Raw genomic sequence first — 21,096 nt, forward strand, 5'->3', positions numbered from 1 at the left:
TGACAATGGACAAGCCAAACTCTGAACACTCCAAAAGGCACAGATCTTCTAGACATCTGGGAGAATCAGCAGGGAAGACTGATAGTGTCAGAAAGGTGGCTTTGAAGCAATTGTTTTCATTTAGTCCATGGAGCCAGATTTTATTGTAGGCTTCAGGACCCAGATATCAGAACAATATGGTGTTGCCGAGCCAACACAGAACAATGGAATCAACACTTTTAAGAACATAAGAACTAGGAACACGAGTAGGCAATTCAGCCCCTCAAGCCTATTTCACCATCTGATATGGTCATGGCTGATCTCATTTTGGTCTCAACTTCACTTTCCTACCCACTGCCCAAAACCTTCAACTCATCAGTAATTAAAAATCTCGCCTTAAATTTACTCAATGTCCCAGCATCCAATGCAGTCTGGGGTTGTGAATATTACAGATTTGAATAGAGAAAGTCTCCTAATTGATCAATTAATAATCTAGGCCTCCAATCCAATATACAGCAGGAAGTAAATGCTGCTGGCTCAATTGGAAGGTTTGTGCCCTGAAACCGCTGCAGCCCTGCTGGTTCAATTAGAGCAGCTGAAGCAAATCAGGGGAGTAAGTGGGCAAATCAACATGGAGTTGCTGCCCTTGGGAGGGGAAGGAAAAGTTTTAAATCAGAAAGACCAGCAGACAGGCTCTCTAGATGGGCAGCTGGGGCTGAGGAGGCATTGGGGCATGGAACTGTAAGGAAGTTACTTCAGCCAAATAACCCTTAAGCTCACAACCAGCTTTTCAAGGTCAACTATGGATGGACAGTAAATGCTGGTCGGCCATGTCACTAAGGAAAGTTCCTGGTAGTGGGACCACATCAGTCAACCATCACAACTTGCGTCCCTATTATTTCCTGGCTTTCCAGCTCAGTGCCCCTGGGTCAGGGAAATCTTGCAAATAGTTTCCAGCATTCAAATCTATTCTTCAGTGCGTACTGAAATGTACAGGAATTTCAGAGCCATGAGATTGATACCAAAGCTTGGAAAATTATCAAATACTAACATCTCAAATACCTCCTACTGTTTCCTTCACTAATAATTTTAGGCAGCTACATGGTAAACGTTCAGTCTATTTTCCATTCCCTGTCTGGAACATATTCACTTTTGAAATGAAGTAACAAAATGCAAGACTACTTATATTCTTCTGAGTATGGATTCACATTACTCAGAGTTTGGTGACTACATAAGCCATATTAACATTAATACAAGTTTCTTCTTTAACTTTTGAAAATTATTCCTGTGAGGCCAGAAAGAGCATCTAAATACCTCCCACACAAACCAACCACTTCCATTTTCTGAAGAAGGGTCTAGGCCCGAAACATCAGCCTTCCTGCTCCTCTGATGCTGCTTGGCCTCCTGTGTTCATCCAGCTCTACACCTTGTTATCTCACTTTGAGAATATTGTGATTGTCATCCAATCCTGTTGTGCCAAATATTTATCAACTATTGAAATCAGGGCTAAGGTCAAATTTCTACCTGTTACTTGTGCAACAGTTCATAGTTAAAGTTATGGTCATATGGAGAGCTTGTCCTATAACTGTTAAAATGAGTATAACAAGCAAATCTGAACTATGGTAATGAAGGTTTTTTGGTAGTTCTTTATCACTCTTTGGGTTCATTATAAGTTACTACAACATTGACCAAATAAAGGTACAGTCTTATTGAGTGGAGTCAATGATCCAGGAAGCTGAAATGCGAACAAATATTCAAATAGGAGCTCTAAAATGTAACATGCCCCAGAGATATTTCTTCCTAAATGGAATGATTGTCTCATCTTCCTCAAAAGTTAAACTATAAAAGGAAATGTACTTCTTATGAAGTATTCATATCCCTTTAATTTGAAAAAAACTATCAATAGTTTCCTTTCCATTAAAAAGTATTACCATTTTTATATGCTGCATTTTTGACTCCATAAATATCCAGACTTTAGACATAGATTTTTAAAAATTCTTTGATATTCAGTGGGTGTTGCTCACAAGGGCATTGTTTGTTGCCCAGTCTTAACTGCCCTTAAATGGAATGAGTTGCTAGGCAATTCCAGAAAGCAGTTGAAAGTCACCCACATTGCTGTTGGTCTGAATGTACACATAAGCCAGACGAGTTGAGGATGGCAGATTTTCTTCCCTTAAGAACGTTAATTCATGATAGCTCAATGGTCACTGAGACTAGTTTTCAATTCCAGAATGATTAACTGAATGTAAATTCCACCAGAACATTAGCCTAGGCTGCTGGAATGCAATATCCACAAAGTGTTCATTTTTAGTCTCACTTTACTCTTAAATTGAAAATGAAATATAAAAATATGTTGTTGTTGAAAAAGGCACATTTTCTTTTTGTAATGCGTTCATTCAGAAATTTCACAAGAATAGAAATTTAATCTCCCTGGCTTAAAATTTAACAAAGTCCGGCTGTTAAATATCAAGCAGCATTCATGAGTGCATCCTCCATGGCAACAACTCGACCAATCAGACTATACTTCCCGACCAATTGGTAGTTTTGGTTTTCCACTCGAATGTGTGTGACTCGTCCCAATGAACACAAGATGAAAAGTTTCGACAAAATGTGCTCTTTTTCGGCAATACTCAAGTTCTATGTTACTAAATGACTACTTAAAATATGATAATATTTTTTCAGTACCTGTACACCTTTTGCACCAGGGCTTCCATCTTTACCTCGATCTCCTTTTCTCCCCTACATTAATATCGATATGTTAGAAGAATACTTACTAAACAAAAACTAACTTATAGTATTTCAAATAGGGTGTGTAACAAATTTCTCTTGAGTGAATAAATTATAATTCTCAGGAATAAGTATAATGAACTAAAATATGTATGCATTCGCATGGGTTTGAGACATATTTTAACAAAGTGGCACTTGACCAGGGCTTCACAAATTTACTTGACACACTTTAGGGCAGCTAGGTGAGATAATACATGTTCATGGTTGTGAAGGAAACATCTAAGACTAATGTCAAGAAGTATCCCTTTGTACGGATCGATATCTGCAATGATCTGTCCAGATTGGTGAGTGAATCATTGGATTGATTGAAACAAACAACTTGATGCTGTCATGGCAAGAAATTTGAGCTATTATCCTGGAAGAATAAAGTCAAAAAGGCTAAAGGGTTGTCTTTACCCAAGCCAGTGTTGTGGCCTTCTGATTTATTGATCATAATATCCTAGAAAATTCATATCAAATTATATTCTAGTTGAAATTCCAATGAATTCAAATACAATAGGCAGAAGATCTGATCCTTGTAAATTTAGCACAGTTAGTAAATTCAATGCTGACAAGTTACATCCACTGTGGTTTTTACAAAGAACCTACTTAATGCTTAAGGACATCAAGGATCTTTTAATAAATTAAGTATTTTAACACATTTCTCCCTTTCCCTATCAAATATTATCTCCATCATCAAATTGTTAAACTCAATATGTTGTGATCTTTTTTATCATGTAATACTGTGGTGAGTGCTTTCTTGTCCATTGCCATTGCGTGCTTGTTATAAATGTGCAAAGGTTTTATAATTTAGTCTACAAGATTTGGTTTCAGCTGATTTTGTATGGGATGAAGCATTTTCCTGAACTATGCTCCAACTGAACGTAATATAACCATCCCTGAACATTATGGCCCAGAAATTTCAATTACTGTTGACAGAATGTTTGACTGTAATCATGCCAAAAATGACTATTTCCATTTTTTTGGGGTTTTTGCATCCAGATTTCTGAGTCGGGCTCCTCTTGGAAGCCTCCACTGCAAACAGCCATTTAATCACTGACATAGTACATGGATGTGAAACCAGCACAGCCCACCCACCCCCAACTCATGACACAATAGGACCTAGGGATACCCTTTAAAGCCAGCAGCCAACACTGTAGAGACTAACACGGAAAGGTAATGGTCACAAAACATCTTTAGGTATTTTGTATTTTTTCATTTTTTTCTTCAGTCCCTTTGAGGCAGTTATTACTATTTTTATTAATTAATTATGTGTAATATTTATTAAATGTATTTTAAAACTTAATGCCACTGTTATTTAATAGTTATAACTGTAATTGGTTTTTCTTATTTATTTTAATATTCAATATTATTTAATAATTTCTGGGGGATAATAGTAGGACAGTTGGATAAGAGAGTTATGGGTGAGGTAAAGTTGTAGGGGTAAGGGTGAAATAAAGGGATAAGGTGGCAAGAGGGTAGGGTGGCAGGAAGCAGAGGGGCAGGTTAGTGGGTGAGAGCTCTGGGTAAGTCAAGGGAGAGTCAGGCCAGGTCAGAGGGAGTTAGAGCTGTCAAGGTGAATCTGTGATGGAGGGAATGGGGTAGAATCAAGTTGGGTGAGTGAGCAAGATGAAGGGAGACGGTAGCGGTCAGGTCTGGCAGTGATCGGATGCTTAGAGTGAAGTCAGGGTGTCAGGTCAAGTGTCCATAAAGAGGGAAGGAGAAGGGCAGGGAATCCATGGTGAGTCAGGAGGGACACAGTCCAGGGATGGGAAGTGGAGAAGATAGGGATGTGCGCGGGGTGGGGGGAGTGGGTTGGCTGTGGTGAGTCCGGGTGTCAATTTATTACATAATTTCCCAGGAGTTAGAGTAGGTTTTAATTTCATTAACTTTTCCTGGGTAGCTACTAAGCTAAGTCTATTGGAACCATCCAAAACCTCTGACTCTAACTCAGAGTGGGGAACTTTTCCAGAGGGTTCCAAATGCTAGGTAATTGTTCATTGGAAATTTCAACTTCCTGGAAATTCATGTGGAGTCAGCTGCATCAGGATTTCTGCATGGTCCTGATGTGTAACTCTTGTCTAAACTGCAATGATGATTTCCTTACCAATGGAAGATTTGGAACTAGATGTCCGTATCCGCAGATCCCTGATGTTAGCAGTGCAGGCAGAAGGGTTTACATTCAGTGCCAGAAAGAAATATCATGTCATGTTAGAAACAAAAAAAATGATTTGAAATTTAAAATTTTGCAGTTGATTTTAGTGCTAACTTCTCTCGCAGGTATGTGCCTATTGAGAAGTCAGCCATTTTCCATTATCTATAGGTTCTCCAGGTGAATGTGAACAAGGATCAAAAGCCAGTAGGAGTCTCATGAATTTATTCAATTTGCTGTTCTATTATCTCCAAAGGAATTGGAAGGTATTTTAATTGGGACATAAGAAGAGAAACTACTATGGCTTTCCTACCAGGTTAAATCAGTCAGCAACTGTTGAGAATTAAATAAAAAAAACATCAAATTTGTTGCATATGACCTTCCCTTAACAAATCCACAATGACTATTCCCGATTAATCCACGTATCTCTAAATGCAGATATATTCTGTCCCTCAGAATTCATCCTAATAATTCCTCATTACAGAGGTTAGACTGATTTCCCTGTAATTTCTTGGCCTAGCCCTTCCTCCTTTCTACTACTGTCTTGTGCTTTCAGATCCAAGTGATTAGGTTGTTGTGTATGAGTCAGTTGGTAGCATGTATTCACCAGAAGGTTATGAGTTCAAGTCCAAGAGTGCACAGATCAATGATCTAATGCAATATTGAGGGACTACTGTGGAGGTGCTGTGTTTTGGATGGTATGCCAAACTGAGACCCTACTAGACCTTTCAATGTAAAAGATCCCAACGAGATATTTCAAAGAGAGTGGGACATTGATCTCAGTGTCTTGGCTCATATTTATTCCTCACTTGGTAACACAGAAACAAGCTATCTGGTCATTATCACTTTGTTATTTGTAGCAGTTAGCTGAGCACAAATTACTTCCCACATTTTTAGATGCCAACATCTTTCAAAAGCATTGCAATAGCTGTAAAACACTCTGACACATCTGGTGGTTGTGAAACATGCAATGTAAATGCAAGTCTTCCTTTCTACTGTGGCTGTAAGTGTGAGACTACCTTTTGAACACAGTCGCATTTGGAAAGTAAAGATGAGAAATATTTTCAGTTGTGATATTTTTGCAATGTCGCATCTCACAGAAATATGGTAGCATCACACTGTTCCAAGATTATCAAACCTTTGCTTCAAAGGAACTGTGCCAAACCCAAAACAGCCAGTGAGGACACTGCTCCATCAGCATATTGTGAGTTGACAATAAACAAGTAATTCACATCTGTTTCCCTACCCATTTCCCTAGTTGGTTGTGTTATGGGAAGCTGTAAAGCCATTCTACCACTTAGTACTAACCTTTCCATCAGCTGTACAAGGAACATTGACATTGTGCCTTGTCTGGCTCACTGTTAACCCTTCCATTACATCACCATGTTCTCCATGGGAAGATGTTATGAATAGCAGTGTGGAAGCAAGTCACTGGCTTATCCTCACAGCTGATGTTAGTGCATAGTAGGAGTGCAGGAAGTAGGAACAAAATAAATTGAGTCTTATCTTAAATAATTTTGGAAAATACAAACCAAAAAACAATGATAGATCAATACATATGGATGAGATTGCAAGTGCGAATTCACACACTGTGCTAACAGTTGAGAAGATTATTACTGGGGGAAATTTCATGGAAGGGTAGAGGTCTCACTTAATATCCAGCTGGGACAGCCAATGTGAGATTCATGTTGACTCTTCCTGGAAAAAGCCACTTTACTATACTCCAATTAGATGACTGATTATCCATTATTGGCCTTTCATGGGATCAGGATCCTAGCAGAATGTCCTCCCCACCAAGGCTGACAGCCAATCAGAGCCAGCAGCTCTTCTTCTCAACAGTGCTACTAGGGAGATGGTGGCTGGAGTGATAAATACATCCATTGAAGGCCCAGGATCACAGAGTGTTCTTGCACAGAGGTAAAAGATAGTAGGAGGGTTTTCATGGAGAATAGCATTACAGGGAAGGTGACTGTAGGAGCATCAGCAGTTAGCAAAAGGGAATAGCTGAGAATGATCCCTCCTTTATTTGATGCCAGATTCTTCAATCAAGTACTTAATGCCTTTGAATGAGGCACCCTCCTTGGGAGTTGAAAATCAACCCACAGAGGCTTGTCTGTCATACACCCTATGTCATGAAATGTCCTCTCAACTCCAAATCCACAACTAGAGAGGGTGTAAAATAAGGCCCAATGTGTAGATTCTGAAATTGAAGCTTTGGGCTGAATATTTACACCCAGCATTATTGGGGTGTAGTAACCTGAAAATAGAATGCAAGAAATTACTGCCCCAATGCTTTGTGACTGCAACTTTCATCATTTTGTTGACTTCCTCTGCAATGAAGACCCAAAAGTCAATGGAACGTTGAAGTCAGCTGGCATGCAGCATGAGGATGACTCGAGAGTTAAGGAAAGCTTTTTGTTGTGCGTTTAGTGGGTGCAGGACCACTCCTCTATGCTCCACAAAACCAGATGTAGACACTGTAATTCCAACACTCAATTTTAAGGGGTGACCCAGAGTCAGTGGGCAGCCCTTGGTGATCATTTTCCAATGGTAGCCCATTCTAATTATCTCCAGTTTTTGAATTGAACAGACCTCACAAAGGTACTGTTGTTGGTTGGCCAGTACATTCTGTTGGTCTACTGTCTAAAGTCTACTCTCTGGGAAGATTTCCCCAACAACACCTTTTAAATAATAAGTTGTCTTTAAACGCAGAAGTTATTTTCATAGTGAATAAAAAACATCTGTAAGTGATCCTGCTTTTCCTTTGTACATGTTAATTTAACCCTGAATATTAGCAGATATATGAAACAGATTTCACACATCCTCCCTGGAGATGTAACCACAGATCAAATAAGCAGATTTCTCTTCATTCGTTTCCTTTACTTAATATTTTTTGGCAGAACATTTTACTCCAAGGGGTTAATATTGGCACTGGGAATTAAGTCAAAGATATTACTGAGCCAGAGTGCATGGAAATTTATTCTGGATATGGTCTATGCAATTCAGTTATTATTTAATCTGGAGTTTGGATGCTGAGGGGAAGGCCACATTTATCAATTGTCCCCAGTTTCTCTGAAAGATTGGCGGGAGGATTTATTCTGCGCCTTCGGTCAGAACGGCAGATGGTTTTCAAAGAAGACCCTTCAAAAACTAGAAACATAACATTAATGCTAACAAACACTTCAGTCCCATAATGAAAGGTGTTGGTATGGACAGCAATGGAGTCTTAAGAAGACTGATTCTTTCTAAACCCAATCTCATATCTCTCTGGATTGGTTTTATTGCTTTTCAATATCAGATAGGGATGTCACTGTGGAGTTAACCAGCTACATTCAGATCAATATGTTAAAAAAAGGGCGACTCCATCTTTATTTTATCTAAGTTCTTTTATTTCTTTCTTTGAAAATCCTTCTCTGCTTAGTGTGAAAATTCCACCGATTTTCTGTATTTCACCACAAGGTTTAGGTACTTTTTGACACTACAGCTAAATTGTTCTCATACCATCATTTTGGGAACTTTTGGTGGATACAATCGTATACAATGAAGAGCAGCTGAGGTTTCATTTAGAGAAATGCCGAACTGGAGAATCTATTGGACACTAGCATCTGCATTAGGTGCTGGGCAGAATAAGAATTAACCAGTAATAATTCTACAGCAAATGGCATCTGTTCAACTAAGCGTTACACCTGGTACAACACAAAGCTAATATAGATAGCAGCAGAGAGTTTGACCAATACTCACAGGAGCTCCAGACTCTCCTTTCTGCCCCTTTTCACAACTACATGGCTTCGGTTTAGGGCACTATACAGAAATAAAAACAAAACATGTGTCTATAGTATTTTACAGTCTTAAAGTTTCAAAGTTCACATTTGAGAAATTAATTAATACTCAAGGCAACATTCAATAAATAATGGAATCATAAAACTAATAAGGGACTTACTGATTGATTGGCAACTTTGAGCTAAACAAGAAGGGAGACAAAAAGAAAAATTTAATTGGCTACTGTAGACAATGTATATAATTTGCCAAAATATATAATGTCAGGTAATTCAATTATTGATAATATCTGGATGATAAAGTTAGATTAACTTTAATATTCTGCAAATTATGAATATATAAGTCCTTAAATTATATCAGGCATAACACACATTTGCTAATATTTGGGCAAGATAATTTGTGCTTCAGTAGCTATAACTTCATAAGGGCACACAGGCAAAATCTTTGCCAATGCAATGACACTTCTGAAGAAAAGTGAGGTATACAGCACCTACTGATTTTAAGGTATTGAATTTCGTCAAAGTTACTGGTACACTGAGAACTGAGCATCATAGCTGCGCAGACAGACCAACCTGTTTATTTTATTCACAATATCATTCAAAAATCATTCATGCTGAGTACTTTGTGTTGGGAATACTGAGGGTTACTATAAGTTAATCGACAGTAAATGATAGAGATAAAATTAAATGTTTTTGTATCTGCTGAAGTACATTGTAATGAAACTAAAATTTAAGTTACAAGAGGTAAAAAAAATTTTTTAGGTAAAGTATTAATTTTCGTTGTTAATTAATACAGTTTACACAAAAAGCAAAGGTCTTACGCTATACTGGTCTCCAAATGTAACTACGGATTTTAAACACTAAAATGACACTTAACAAAACTTACTGTAAATACAAAAAGGACTGATTTTCCTCCAAAAGGTCAGATTGGAGCTTTCACCCACTGCATTAGACCTCCGCTCAACATTACACCCTGCCCCCAAACCCCCAGAACATATTTTCCTGTGTTGGTTTCCTGATTATGTTGGATGAACTGTTGCCAGAATCTGTACCATAAAGAGACGATGGTGAACTAGTGGTGATATCACTAGAGTATTATCTAGAAACCCAAGCTAATATGCTTGTGATGTTGTTTAAAATCCACCATGGTCACTAGAAAAGGAAAATCAATCTGAAATTGAAAGCTAGCCTCAGTAAGCGTGGCTGTGAAACTGTCATTGATGGTCATAAAGACCCATTTGCTTTATTAATGTTCTTTCGAGAATTAGGTATGGGCAACAAATGCTAGCACTCACATCCCATGAAAGAATGAAAAAAGAAAATACAAAGAAATGTTACTGAGGTAATTCAATAGTATTGCAGCATCCTAATGAGAAGGGTGTTCAAGTGCAGCTGGATTCATTTCTGATGGGCAAATATGGGAAATTCTCAACAATCTAAGAAAACAAAGAAGCTTGTTAAAAGTACTCTAGCTGCTGAATCACCAGTTCCAGTGAAAGCAGTCATTATGGGATTCTAGTTGTCAAACATTTTAAATGATATTCTATAAAACAAGTTAGCAAGTCCGTTGAATGTTATATAGATAATTGTTCCCTGTGGGATAATGTACATAATGGAAAGTTTGAGTGAACACAGATTATGGAGTGACCTTTCCAATTTGAAACAAATGCTGAAGAGACAGGAAATTCCTCTGACATTAAGTGGGTGGATGAAGTCAGAGTGTTTTACCAAAATGAATTGTTAGAGTCCTAGAAAAGCACTGTCTTATGATGGAATCTGCAGAGTGTGAAGATCTTTGATCTAACTAACTTTGAAATTTCAGTTGTACATATTTGTATGTATCTCTAAATTTTATCTAAAGAGAGACAAAATAAAATAAATTGTCAATCATTTATCAATTGAATCTTATAGCATGTAGATGGATGGTGCCAACTGGGATTTGCTGATGCTCCTATAACTAAGATCAGACTGAAAGTATGGTTGTTGAGCATGAAGATGCATGTTTATAATGTGTACCATTTTAATTAATTGTGTATAAAAGTGTGTTCAAATTCTATTTTTCAAACACCTGTCTCTGTGGATATAAAAGTTCCATTAGCGCATGCAGCAAAATCTGAACAACAATTAGGCTTGGGCAAAGAAATAACATGCCACATAAGTGCAGGCAAAGACTACATCTGTGAAAAAAGCAGCTAAAATTAACACTGCAGGAAATAGTAACGTGCTATAGGTATGCAATTGCCACATTAGTCCAGCTCTGAAAGGAAAGCAGGAAGTTAAAAGTTAAATTTAAAAAGCTCAGAAATTGAAGATAATGCATATGAATGAAAAGGGGGATGGGGGGGGAAACAAATCTGCTGCCTGTAGTTTGTCTGCAGTTAAAGCCTTTCTCTCCTTCTGTTTTTTCCCCTGTTTCAAAGAATTCTTCACTGCTTTCTCTTTTTAATTGTGATAAACAGATCCTATCTGATTTATTTTTGTTTATGTAGCAAATGGAAATCCTTGAAACCAAGCAATAGTGTTCTTATTTGCTGACCATGATGTGGAGGTGCTGGTGTTGGACCGGGTTGGACCAAATCAGAATTCACACGATACCGGGTTATAGTCCGACAGGCTTATTTGAAATCGCAAAGCTTTCACCTGTCGAAGGGGCTACGCTTCGAAAGCTTGCGATTCCAAATAAACCGGTTGGACTACAATCTGGTGTCGTGTGATTTCTGATTCATTTGCTGAGTTTAAGGTAGACACTTCTCAGGAATGAGTAACATTGTTAGTATCTCTCCGGAAATGTATAAGGATTTGTATTGAACCGCCAGTGGTAGAGATTGACTGAATGCGAGCTGCTATTTGACCTGACCATAGTTTACAAGGGACCTCTTTCGTATAATAGGTCACAGGAATTTGCTCGTGACTTCCCTTATTGCTTATTACTTGACGCAAAAGATGTCTGTTGATAGATCTTGCTCCAAAAGATTGCTCCATATGATATGCTGAAATGAGAAGCAGGCATGTGGATATATTAAACTTGTCATCATGGAGTAGTAAGTGAAGTATAGCATGGATGTTTTCAACCAATTTCTGGGTTTTTGTCGCTGTGTAGATGATGTCGAGGGAGCGATGTTTGTGAGACAGGAAGCCTGCGGCAGAATGTCAAGCACAGGGTTCAGTTCTGAGGCACATTGTTGTGATCAATTGTGTGCAATCAAAAATGTTAATCTGTCTTTCCTTTTAATAGATACTTATGGCCTTGTTGCGTTTTTCCAGGGGTATACAGGACTCAGAGGTTTAACAAATTGAAGATTGGTAGCCATGGCTGTCATCTATTAATCAGAAGTTATGGGTTCAGTTTCCATGCAAGAGATATAGGCACAAAAATCTAGCATGACATTGCAGTGCATTTCTGAAAGAGTGTTGCACTAATAAAAATGCCATCTTTTGGATGAGACATTAAGATGACACCCTATCTGCCCTCTTAGATGGATATAGATCTTTTTTACTTTGGGAAAGAGCAGGGGAGATACCCTGAAAAACCCAAAGAGCTGCACATGCCATAAATCAGGAACAAAGACAACGTTGCTGGAAAAGCTCAGCAGGTCTGGCAGCATCTGTGAAGGAAAAAACAGAGTTAACGTTTCGGGACCGGTGACCCTTCCTCAGAACATTGCTGTCCTGGCTAGTACTTAACCCTCAATCGACATCACTAAAACAGATTATTTGGTTTTCATCACGTGGGTGCTTGTTGGAAATTGCTGCACACAAACTAATTGCAATGATTGGGATCACTGGTGTAATAATCTGAAGCAATTTAAATGCATGAGTACTTCTAAAGTAAATAAAATCTTCGGTAGCCATTGGGGTGGTTAAAAAGTCCCCTCCCACTTCTGGGTAGATTGGGGAGAGGAAAAGGGATTGAAAAGTGAATCATTATATTGGTGCCCCAACAAATGGAGGTGTGTACCTAGCCTGCTGGTCCAGCTATACATCCAGCTTCACTGTCAACTTGATCCTGCCTCATGAGGCAACTTATACAACTCCATCTGCTCCTGCCTCCCTGACAAGGGCACTGTTCCTTTTAAAGATGATGTCTGCTCGGTTAGCAAATCTTATGATTTGACCTTCTCACCTTCTCCATGAATACTGGCCCATAGATCTTGATGTTGATCCCGAAACAGACAGGCTAGGATCAGGCTTGGGAATTAACAGGGAATGTGACCACAACTTGATGCATCCACACCTGATGCCATTTTATTCTTTCTTTTCACCCGCCCTGCTGAGCCTCAAAATTTCACTTCTTAATCCAGTTACCCACATCACCACTTGCAGGAACCTGTATCCAAGACTCCCTGACTGCAGCCTTCTATGGCTGATTTCCCTTTCTCACAGTCCATCAGACTTTCAATTTGGCTAGACGGAAAACAAACCTATCTGAACAAAGTCCTACTATTAAATTCAAAAGGAACATCACATATCCTGTCTTGCCAAGGTCTGCCTGCTATACTATGTACAGTCCATGTAGTATCAATATTTATTGATCATGCAGATTAGCAAAGTCATAAAAATTGCAATAACATTTTAGGTCTTATGAAAAGGATCACAGAGAACAATATTTAAAAATGTAATAATAAATTTATACCAACTATTGGTTAGGTCACAGTGAGAATATTCTGTCTATAAGGTTTTAGAGTAGATTTGTAACTCGGGTTATGGATGTTGTGGTTGGTTGGCTTCGAGTGGAGTGTATATGGGGTCGAGCTGTATGTGTTTATTGGTACTCCACAAAGAAAGCCATCAACAAGCACATAGAGCTCGACCCCATACATACTCCACTGCGAAGGAAAACCGGAAGTGAAGTAATCCAGCTCAACAGACTCCAGAGTTTCAATAACAGGCGGGAAAACACAACGGTGCTTCATCGGAGGCTGCGCTGGTGATGTTACCCAGCAGGGTAATGAAACGTCTGCGGAACAACGAACCAGCTCAGTGAGCCAACCAAACCACAATATTCTGTCTAATTTAAAGTGTCCATTTATAGAAAGGACACTGATGTCACAGGGAACATATGGTACAGATTTACCAGGATGATGCCCTGAATTGAAAGTTTTAATTGTGAAGAGAGATTTGGGATTATTTCCATTATTAGATAAAGTTAAGCTGAGATATAGTCGAGTCTCTTAAACTTTGGCAGTCTTTGAAGGAATGAATAGGAAATATTTCTTCTTCTGGCTGGGCACACAATAATAAAAAGTCAGTACTTTAAAATTGTTATTGAAAGAATGGGAAATGAAGTTAGAGGAAAGTTTATATATGACAGCTTGTTAGAGCATAATGGCTTTCCATTGGGAATAGTTGAGATAGAGGCCGCTGTGGCATGAACACTTGAAATAGATACAAGGCTGTGAGCAAAGAACGGGCAAGAAATGAGTCTTCCATTGCTCTAGCATGTTGTCAACACAGGCTTACTGCAAGGTGGCATACCTCTGCTGTAAACATTTATGATTTTATTAAATGTAGTTATGGTATGGGGAGGAAATCAAATACTGCATAAATGCTATCATTAAACCCATCAGATTCCTCAAGCAGTACTGTTTGGATAGTACATCTAATAAGACATTACTTTTGTGATTCATGCAATAAGTTTTTACAGCACAGTTCCAAATGAAAGTTATTTGCAGTGTAAATCATAAGCAAGTCTGTTCAGTGTCCTACTTACCACTTCATGGAGAGTATTGTTTGTGAGATTGGAATCGGTTATGCTGTGGACAAATTGTGATGATGGAGTGCTTGCTACAGCTGACAGTTCTGCAGTAATGTCTGGAGGTCCAATAGCAAACAGGAAAATGCCATATTCCCTAGCATAAGCTGCAACATCTCGAAGGTTTGGATTGCGGGGATGATTCACCCCATCAGTCATTAAAATGGCTATCTTCACACTGTTCTGCTTTGCCTCAGTCTGGAAGAGCTGAGTAGCATTTCCTATAGCATAGGAAGTATATGTGCCATGGCCTATGTAATTAATAGATTGTACACGATTCTTGAACATTTTAAACCCTTGCCAGTCCCGGAAAGTGTGATCCATTTTGACAGAGCTGCTATACCGTAGAAAAGCCATTCTCCAGTTGAGATCTTGTTTATCTGTCTGCTCAGACTGTAAAGCTTTCTCGGTGAATTCAATTACAAATTGTTTCTCTTTATCAAACAAAAAGTTTTTGGCACTTTCAGAACTGTCCAAGATGAAAGCAACTTCTATGTTACAGTTGGGATCTAATAACAATAAGAAAACACTCGTATGAATGCATGTCACCATTCATCCGTTCATTTGATTATCAAAATTAAAAGCTTTACAGTTTTAAATGTGTCTAGTGGGACCAATTCCAGCATTGCCTTCCAAGACTGTCAGCAGACACAAATTTCTCGGGGTCCATACTTTAAATGGCCTGCAGCTGAGTCCAGTTTTGGAACATTATAGGGAGGTGATGGTCAGAGGTATTATCACAACACTCTAAAGCCAGAGACCTAGATAATGTCTCAAAGACCTAGGTTCAGATCCTGCAATGCTAGATGGCGGAATTTGAATTCAATAAATTCTTGAATTAAAAGCCCAATGAAGACAATGAAACCATTGTTGATTGTTGGGAAAAACCCATCTGGTTCACTAATGTCTTTCAGGGAAAGAAACAGTTATCCTTATCTGATCTGGCCTACATGTAACTCCAGACCCATAGCAATTTGGCTGACTCTCAACTGCCCTCTGGGAAATTAGGAATGAGCAATGAAGTTTGGCTTAGCCAACAATGTCCACATCTTCTGAATGAATAAAATAAACCCATCTCAGTTTCCAAAAAGCCTTGACCTTGTGATTGCAAGGTCATCCATGGTTCACCTATATGCCATTGAATCTCCTGATCACTCCTACTCACCCAAGCTGTTCACTCCTTCACTCCATAACCTTCACACCCTCACTCACTGTTCACTTTCTAAACTGAGTGTACATGGCCTATTACATAAGAACATAAGAAATAGAAGCAGAAGTGTGTCACTCAGTCCCTCAAGCTGATCTCATTGTTCAACATAATCATAGCTAATCTGCTCTAGGCCTCAACTCCTCTTCCTACCAGCTCAACATCGCCATTAACTCCCTGATAATTCAAAAATCTATCTACCTCCTCTTTAGAGACCTTCAGCTTCTACAAATTTCTGGAAAATTCCAGGTATTTTCTACCCGCCACAAGAAATTCCTGTGAATATCAGTTTTAAATAAATATTTCTTATTCTGTAACAATGTCCCCTCGTTCAATATTCCCCCACTAATTGAGACACCTCATCAATATTTATCCTGTGAAGCTCCTCAGAATCTTAAATCAGATTCATTCTTTAATAAGACTCATTCTTTTAAACTCTATTATAATAGTTGAAAGCTATTCAATAGTCCATAACAATCTGAATAAACACTCTTCTAAGCAGCTGCATAACCATTCTGAATGGGTGTAAAATGATTACTTAGTTGGATTGCAGTCAAGAGAGCATAAAATATCCAAAGTAAAAAAGCCTTTAGAAGTATGATCAGAACAGATGTCTAGACTGTATACACAAAAGCAATAAATAAAGATGAAACTTTTTTTACGTTTGGTTATCATACTAGATGATTATTTGAATATATGAGTTTAAAGTAATTAAACTCATCTGAAAACTCTTCCACATTTACAATGTTGACCTTTAATTTGAATGTTGGATATTTGGCATAAATAACAATGTGGCAAACACATTGTTTAATATCTAATCACACTTTCCAGTCATAGCACTATAACAACTTAGCTTACTGAACACCAATGTAACACTGATGATGAACAATAAAACTATTTTACTTAGCTTTTAAAGGATGCACTTCCTGCACCCAATCCATGATTTACACTTCTATGCAACTGATGTAAAACCTAACATGCTAAAGTCTGTCTGCCTCCATGAAAATGAAATGATGCCCTTTGTTCACCATGAGTCTACAACCCTGTCAGTTTTATCCTTCATTGGACTGGGTGAATACTGGGGCTGCTCCCTTCTCTACCCTCATGAAAATCTGAGGACTGGTACAGAGGTCAAACTCAAGTCAGCTTGGTTGGTGACCATTTGTTTTCAGTTCCATTCTGACTGGTTCCAGTCTGGACAATTACAAGCCAACATCAGGTCCGTTATAGACTTCCCGGTAATTCCAAAACATTGAGAATATCACATTTCCAGAATAGTTACCATATTTAAATCACAAGCATTAATTGCTCCTGTCCTTGACATCCCAACATCCTTCTGTTTGCTGAACAGCCATCTCATTACAAATTTCAAAGTAGAAAGGATCTATGGAGGATTAGCCTGAACCCAAGTTTTGGCTGAACTACAAACAGCTGCGGCCGCGTATTTTATTTTCATATTTTTACATAGTGACATCCATTGAACCATCCAGTCCCAAACAGGTTTATGTAATTATGTTGAATTACCTCACTCGGAAATGTTATGACACACCTCTGTGGTAGGCGACACTTGAAGCGTGGTCTTCTAGACCAGGAGAACACCCACCAACCGCGACCCAAGGCCCACTGAGATTTATATATGTCGGACTACAATAGACTGGAAAAGATTTTATGAAACAGGGATATGACATTACTTTGTCAACCATTTTGATAGAAGTAACTAATGGCCTCAATAAAATAGAAAACAGAGGAAAGAAGCACAGGCTCCTGTCGGTGAGCGCTAAGATCTACACTCCGAGTGATCCCAAAAATAAAATTACCGATTTATAAAGGCATCCGGTGCTGGACAGAGGCCAGACTAGCTACAAGCTGAACTGCCTGGTATATAACCTGACAAACGGGCATATCCACAGTATTTCTTCTATTCAATCTATATCACTCACTGCTAGCTCCCTGCCCTTTGTATCAGTTAATATATTAGCTGTGAGCCTGTAACCTTTTCAAAATGAGTTTCCAAACTGAATATTCGTCTGTAGAATTACATTGAACTAATAACATCCAGATAATAAATCATTCCTGTCTACGTTTCTAGGTATTGTGTGTGTTTTAAAATTATTCCGATATTTCAGGTTGTCATTTTAGGCAGATGATGTAGTGGCAGCAATAAATTCCCTTCTCACCCAGCCTGCCCTTTCACTGCAGTCCTTTTAGCCTTTGCGTTAATGAATGGGCAGATTTGGTCTGAACTGCTCCGGGCTAACTCCGTTTTAAGGGGGAAAAAAAACACCTTCACAGTTATTAAAGTTACAGATATGTAACTATTGACAGATTCAAGTTGATCCGTAATTTAAATCCAGCGAATTTATTGTTTGACTATTTTGCATCCTAAAACTAATCGCTTTAAATCATGTTCCTTTGTATATAAGAAATAATTTAGCTGCTGTCTCCCACAAACCCAAAGGTCAATGATGGATTTTAAAAATGTGAGCGTTATTCTAATAAAAGAAATTTCTTGTGATGCTGTTCGCAGCGGAACACCCGTAATAATTTGACAAGTTTTGTTATGAAGACAATAGGCAAACACTCGAAGATGAATGTGACAGATGTTGCCATACTTGGAGCCTGGTCCAGTTGTTGGAAAAGTGCCCCGTGTTTTCTTCCTTTCTTCCTGCCAACGTTGTGGCTGCGACTTTCGGTTGTTACCAGCGTCAGAAATACAAGAAGCAAAACAATCAATCTCTCCACTTCAGCTGTCATCTTTTCAGCGCCGCCACCTATCACCGAGAAAATAGAAAACCACCAGCACAGTTGGGTCAATACTTCTTAAGTCATACTGCAATCCGCAGCACTTTAGCCGTGTCCCTTAGAACTCAGCAAAAGTTCTCTATATTCATCAAACCGTTTAAGCTTCGCTATTTGTATTGCTGAGCGACTTGTCCATCTCAAGGTATCGTGGAGCTCACTTTAATCAGTTGTCATATTAATTAGCCAGTAATACCTTCAAACCATCTCTAGACAAAAAAAAACGCCACTGATCCTGTTAAATCAAACATATTGTCTGTCATATTCGGAGAAAAAAACACAATTAGAGCTATCGGTTGCTTTCTGTATAAAAAAACAAGTGCAGAAATAAATATCTACTGTGCTACAAATTGTCTTCTTGTTCCGCTTTGAATCTAAGAAAGTTAAACGTGAAACGAATTTACACGACATGTTATTTCAATAATGTTTCCAAAACAAAATCAAAAGTGTACATGAACACCACCTTACTCAGATTAAAAACCCAGAGTGAAAATGCGATGGTTTGCTCAATGTCAAAGCCCCAGTCCAGAGTCTCTGGCTGCAGTGAATACTGAGGCGCTTGGGGCGTTCATCATAAACTGAAACTCGTCCTGAATATTACTCCCCACCACAAGGTGGAGAGAGGGAAATATTTCGAAAGCCTTTTAACACGTTACCACGCACATCATCAGTTCATGGATTTAGAATTGAAGTTGCTGTGGCAGATTTATGGTTAGTTGTACGTATGAAGCAAACATTGAAACACGATTTCAAAGTATAGTTTTGCTGTAGTGCTCTGTTGACACGAACCTACTATGGTATCGAACGCATTTGTTAAAATGCTTTTGCTTTTTTCTCTAAAGTGAAGATGTGGTTTAGAAAAAGCCGGATTTCGCATTGTCAGCGTTTACCGTTCACCGCCAATACTTCACTGAAGCCAACAGCATGCTCAGGAGCAAGCAAACACAGAAATTGTTGGAGAAACTCAGGAGGTCTGGCAGCATCTGCGGAAGGAGACACATATTGTTTCTCTATCCACAGATGCTGCCAGATCTCCTGAGTTTCTCCAGCATTTTATGTTTGATTATACCTTCTGTGCTGTTGGTCTTGTAAGAACCTTTGGAAAAAAATTGCAAGTGATAACACTTTTAAAGTACTTTCTTGGCTGTAAAGCCTTCGAGTAATCAGGAGTCATGAAAACAAACATTATCTAAATATATTTTTCCCATTTAACACAGTTTTTAGTAGAATACTAACTTCATAATTACTAATCTCCTCCAATGAGCCTGAAGAGCATTTTTATTTTGTAGAAAAGAATCGCATCATTAATCATAAATAATGTTCCAATAAGTTGGCAGGTGACACCAAAATCGCTATATAGTGGACAGCGAAGAAGATTACTTCAGAACACAAGTGGACCTTGATCAGATGGGCCCATATGCCCAGGAGTGGCAGATGAAGTTTAATCTAGATAAATGTGAGGTGCTGCATTTTGGTAGGGCAAATCAGGGCAGGACATATACACTTAATGGTAATGTCCTGGGGAGTGTTGCTGAACAAAGAGACCTTGGCATGCAGGTTCATAGTTCTTTGAAGGTGAAGTCACAGGTAGACAGAGTAGTGAAGAATGCTTGACTTTAATGGTCAGTGCATTGAGTATAGGTGTTGGGAGATCATGTTGCAGCTGTACAGCACATTCGATAGGGCACTTTTGGAATACTGTGTTCAATTCTGGGTCTCCCTGTTATAGGAAATATGTTGTGAAATTTGAAAGGTTTCAGAAAAGATATGCAAGGATGTTGCCAGGGTTGGAGGGTTTGAGCTAAAGGGAGAGGCTGAATAGGCTGTGGCTATTTTCCCTGGAGCATTGAAGGCTAAGCGGTGACCTTGTAGAAATTTATGGAATCAGGAGGGCTATGGATAGGGTGAACAATCAAGGTTTTTTTTCCCCCAGGGTAGGGGAGTCCAAAACTTGAGGTTTAAGGTGAGAGGGAAAAGATTTAAAAGGGACCTAAAGGGCAACATTTTCACACAGGAGGTGGTGTGTATATGGAATGAATTGCCAGGGGAAGTGGTGGAGGCTGGTACAATTACAACATTTAAGAGGCATCTAGATGGGTATGTGAATAGAAAAGGTTTAGAGGGATATGGGCCAAGTGTTGGCAAATAGGACTGGATTAATTTAGAATATGTGATTGGCATGGGTGTGTTGGACTGAAGGGTCTGTTTCTGTGCTGTACATCTCTTTGACTCTATGAGAGCTACAATTTTGGCATCCACCTGATGATGGGGAATATTGGTCAGGTAAACCTGTACACACAAAAAAAAGCAGCACAAATCCAACCCTGCCCTATCAGTTTACTCTCAGTCGTCAACTATGATAATGCTATGATATGCTGAAGTTTCTGATCTAACACAACAAGTCAGCTCCTAACCTCATTCCACCCTTGGTCCAATCATTGACAAAACAGCTGAATTCCAGAGCTGAGGTGAGTATAATCATCCTTGACATCAAGACAATATATGACCAAGGAGCCCCAGAAAAAAAACTGGAGAATTGGGGAGATCTCTTCACTGGTTAGAGGCAAATCTAAAAGAAAGTAAGATGGTCAATCATTACTAGCCCAGAAGATCACTGCAGATATTTTGTCAGTGAAGCAAATTAGGACCAATCATCTTCAAATGC

The 21,096-nt window shown here is 38.8% G+C and overlaps 1 protein-coding gene across 1 annotated transcript in view; it reads right to left on the bottom strand.

Moving 5' to 3' along the window:
• Positions 1–18,991, bottom strand: part of col28a1a (collagen, type XXVIII, alpha 1a) — a 209,970-nt gene extending 190,979 nt beyond the window's left edge. The window contains exons 1-6 of the mRNA XM_048613944.1: positions 18,900–18,991; positions 18,245–18,403; positions 14,384–14,934; positions 8,838–8,858; positions 8,639–8,698; positions 2,665–2,718 (exon numbers count right to left, since the gene is read on the bottom strand). Coding sequence (XP_048469901.1) covers positions 2,665–2,718; positions 8,639–8,698; positions 8,838–8,858; positions 14,384–14,934; positions 18,245–18,386 — 828 coding nt within the window. The 5' untranslated portion in view covers positions 18,387–18,403; positions 18,900–18,991. The remainder of the gene's footprint in view (positions 1–2,664; positions 2,719–8,638; positions 8,699–8,837; positions 8,859–14,383; positions 14,935–18,244; positions 18,404–18,899) is intronic.
• Between the last annotated feature and the right edge of the window lie 2,105 nt (positions 18,992–21,096).

The sequence above is a fragment of the Rhincodon typus genome, chromosome 2 (genome assembly GCF_021869965.1).
Source record: "Rhincodon typus isolate 14 chromosome 2, sRhiTyp1.1, whole genome shotgun sequence".
In the NCBI taxonomy this organism is placed as follows: domain Eukaryota; kingdom Metazoa; phylum Chordata; class Chondrichthyes; order Orectolobiformes; family Rhincodontidae; genus Rhincodon; species Rhincodon typus.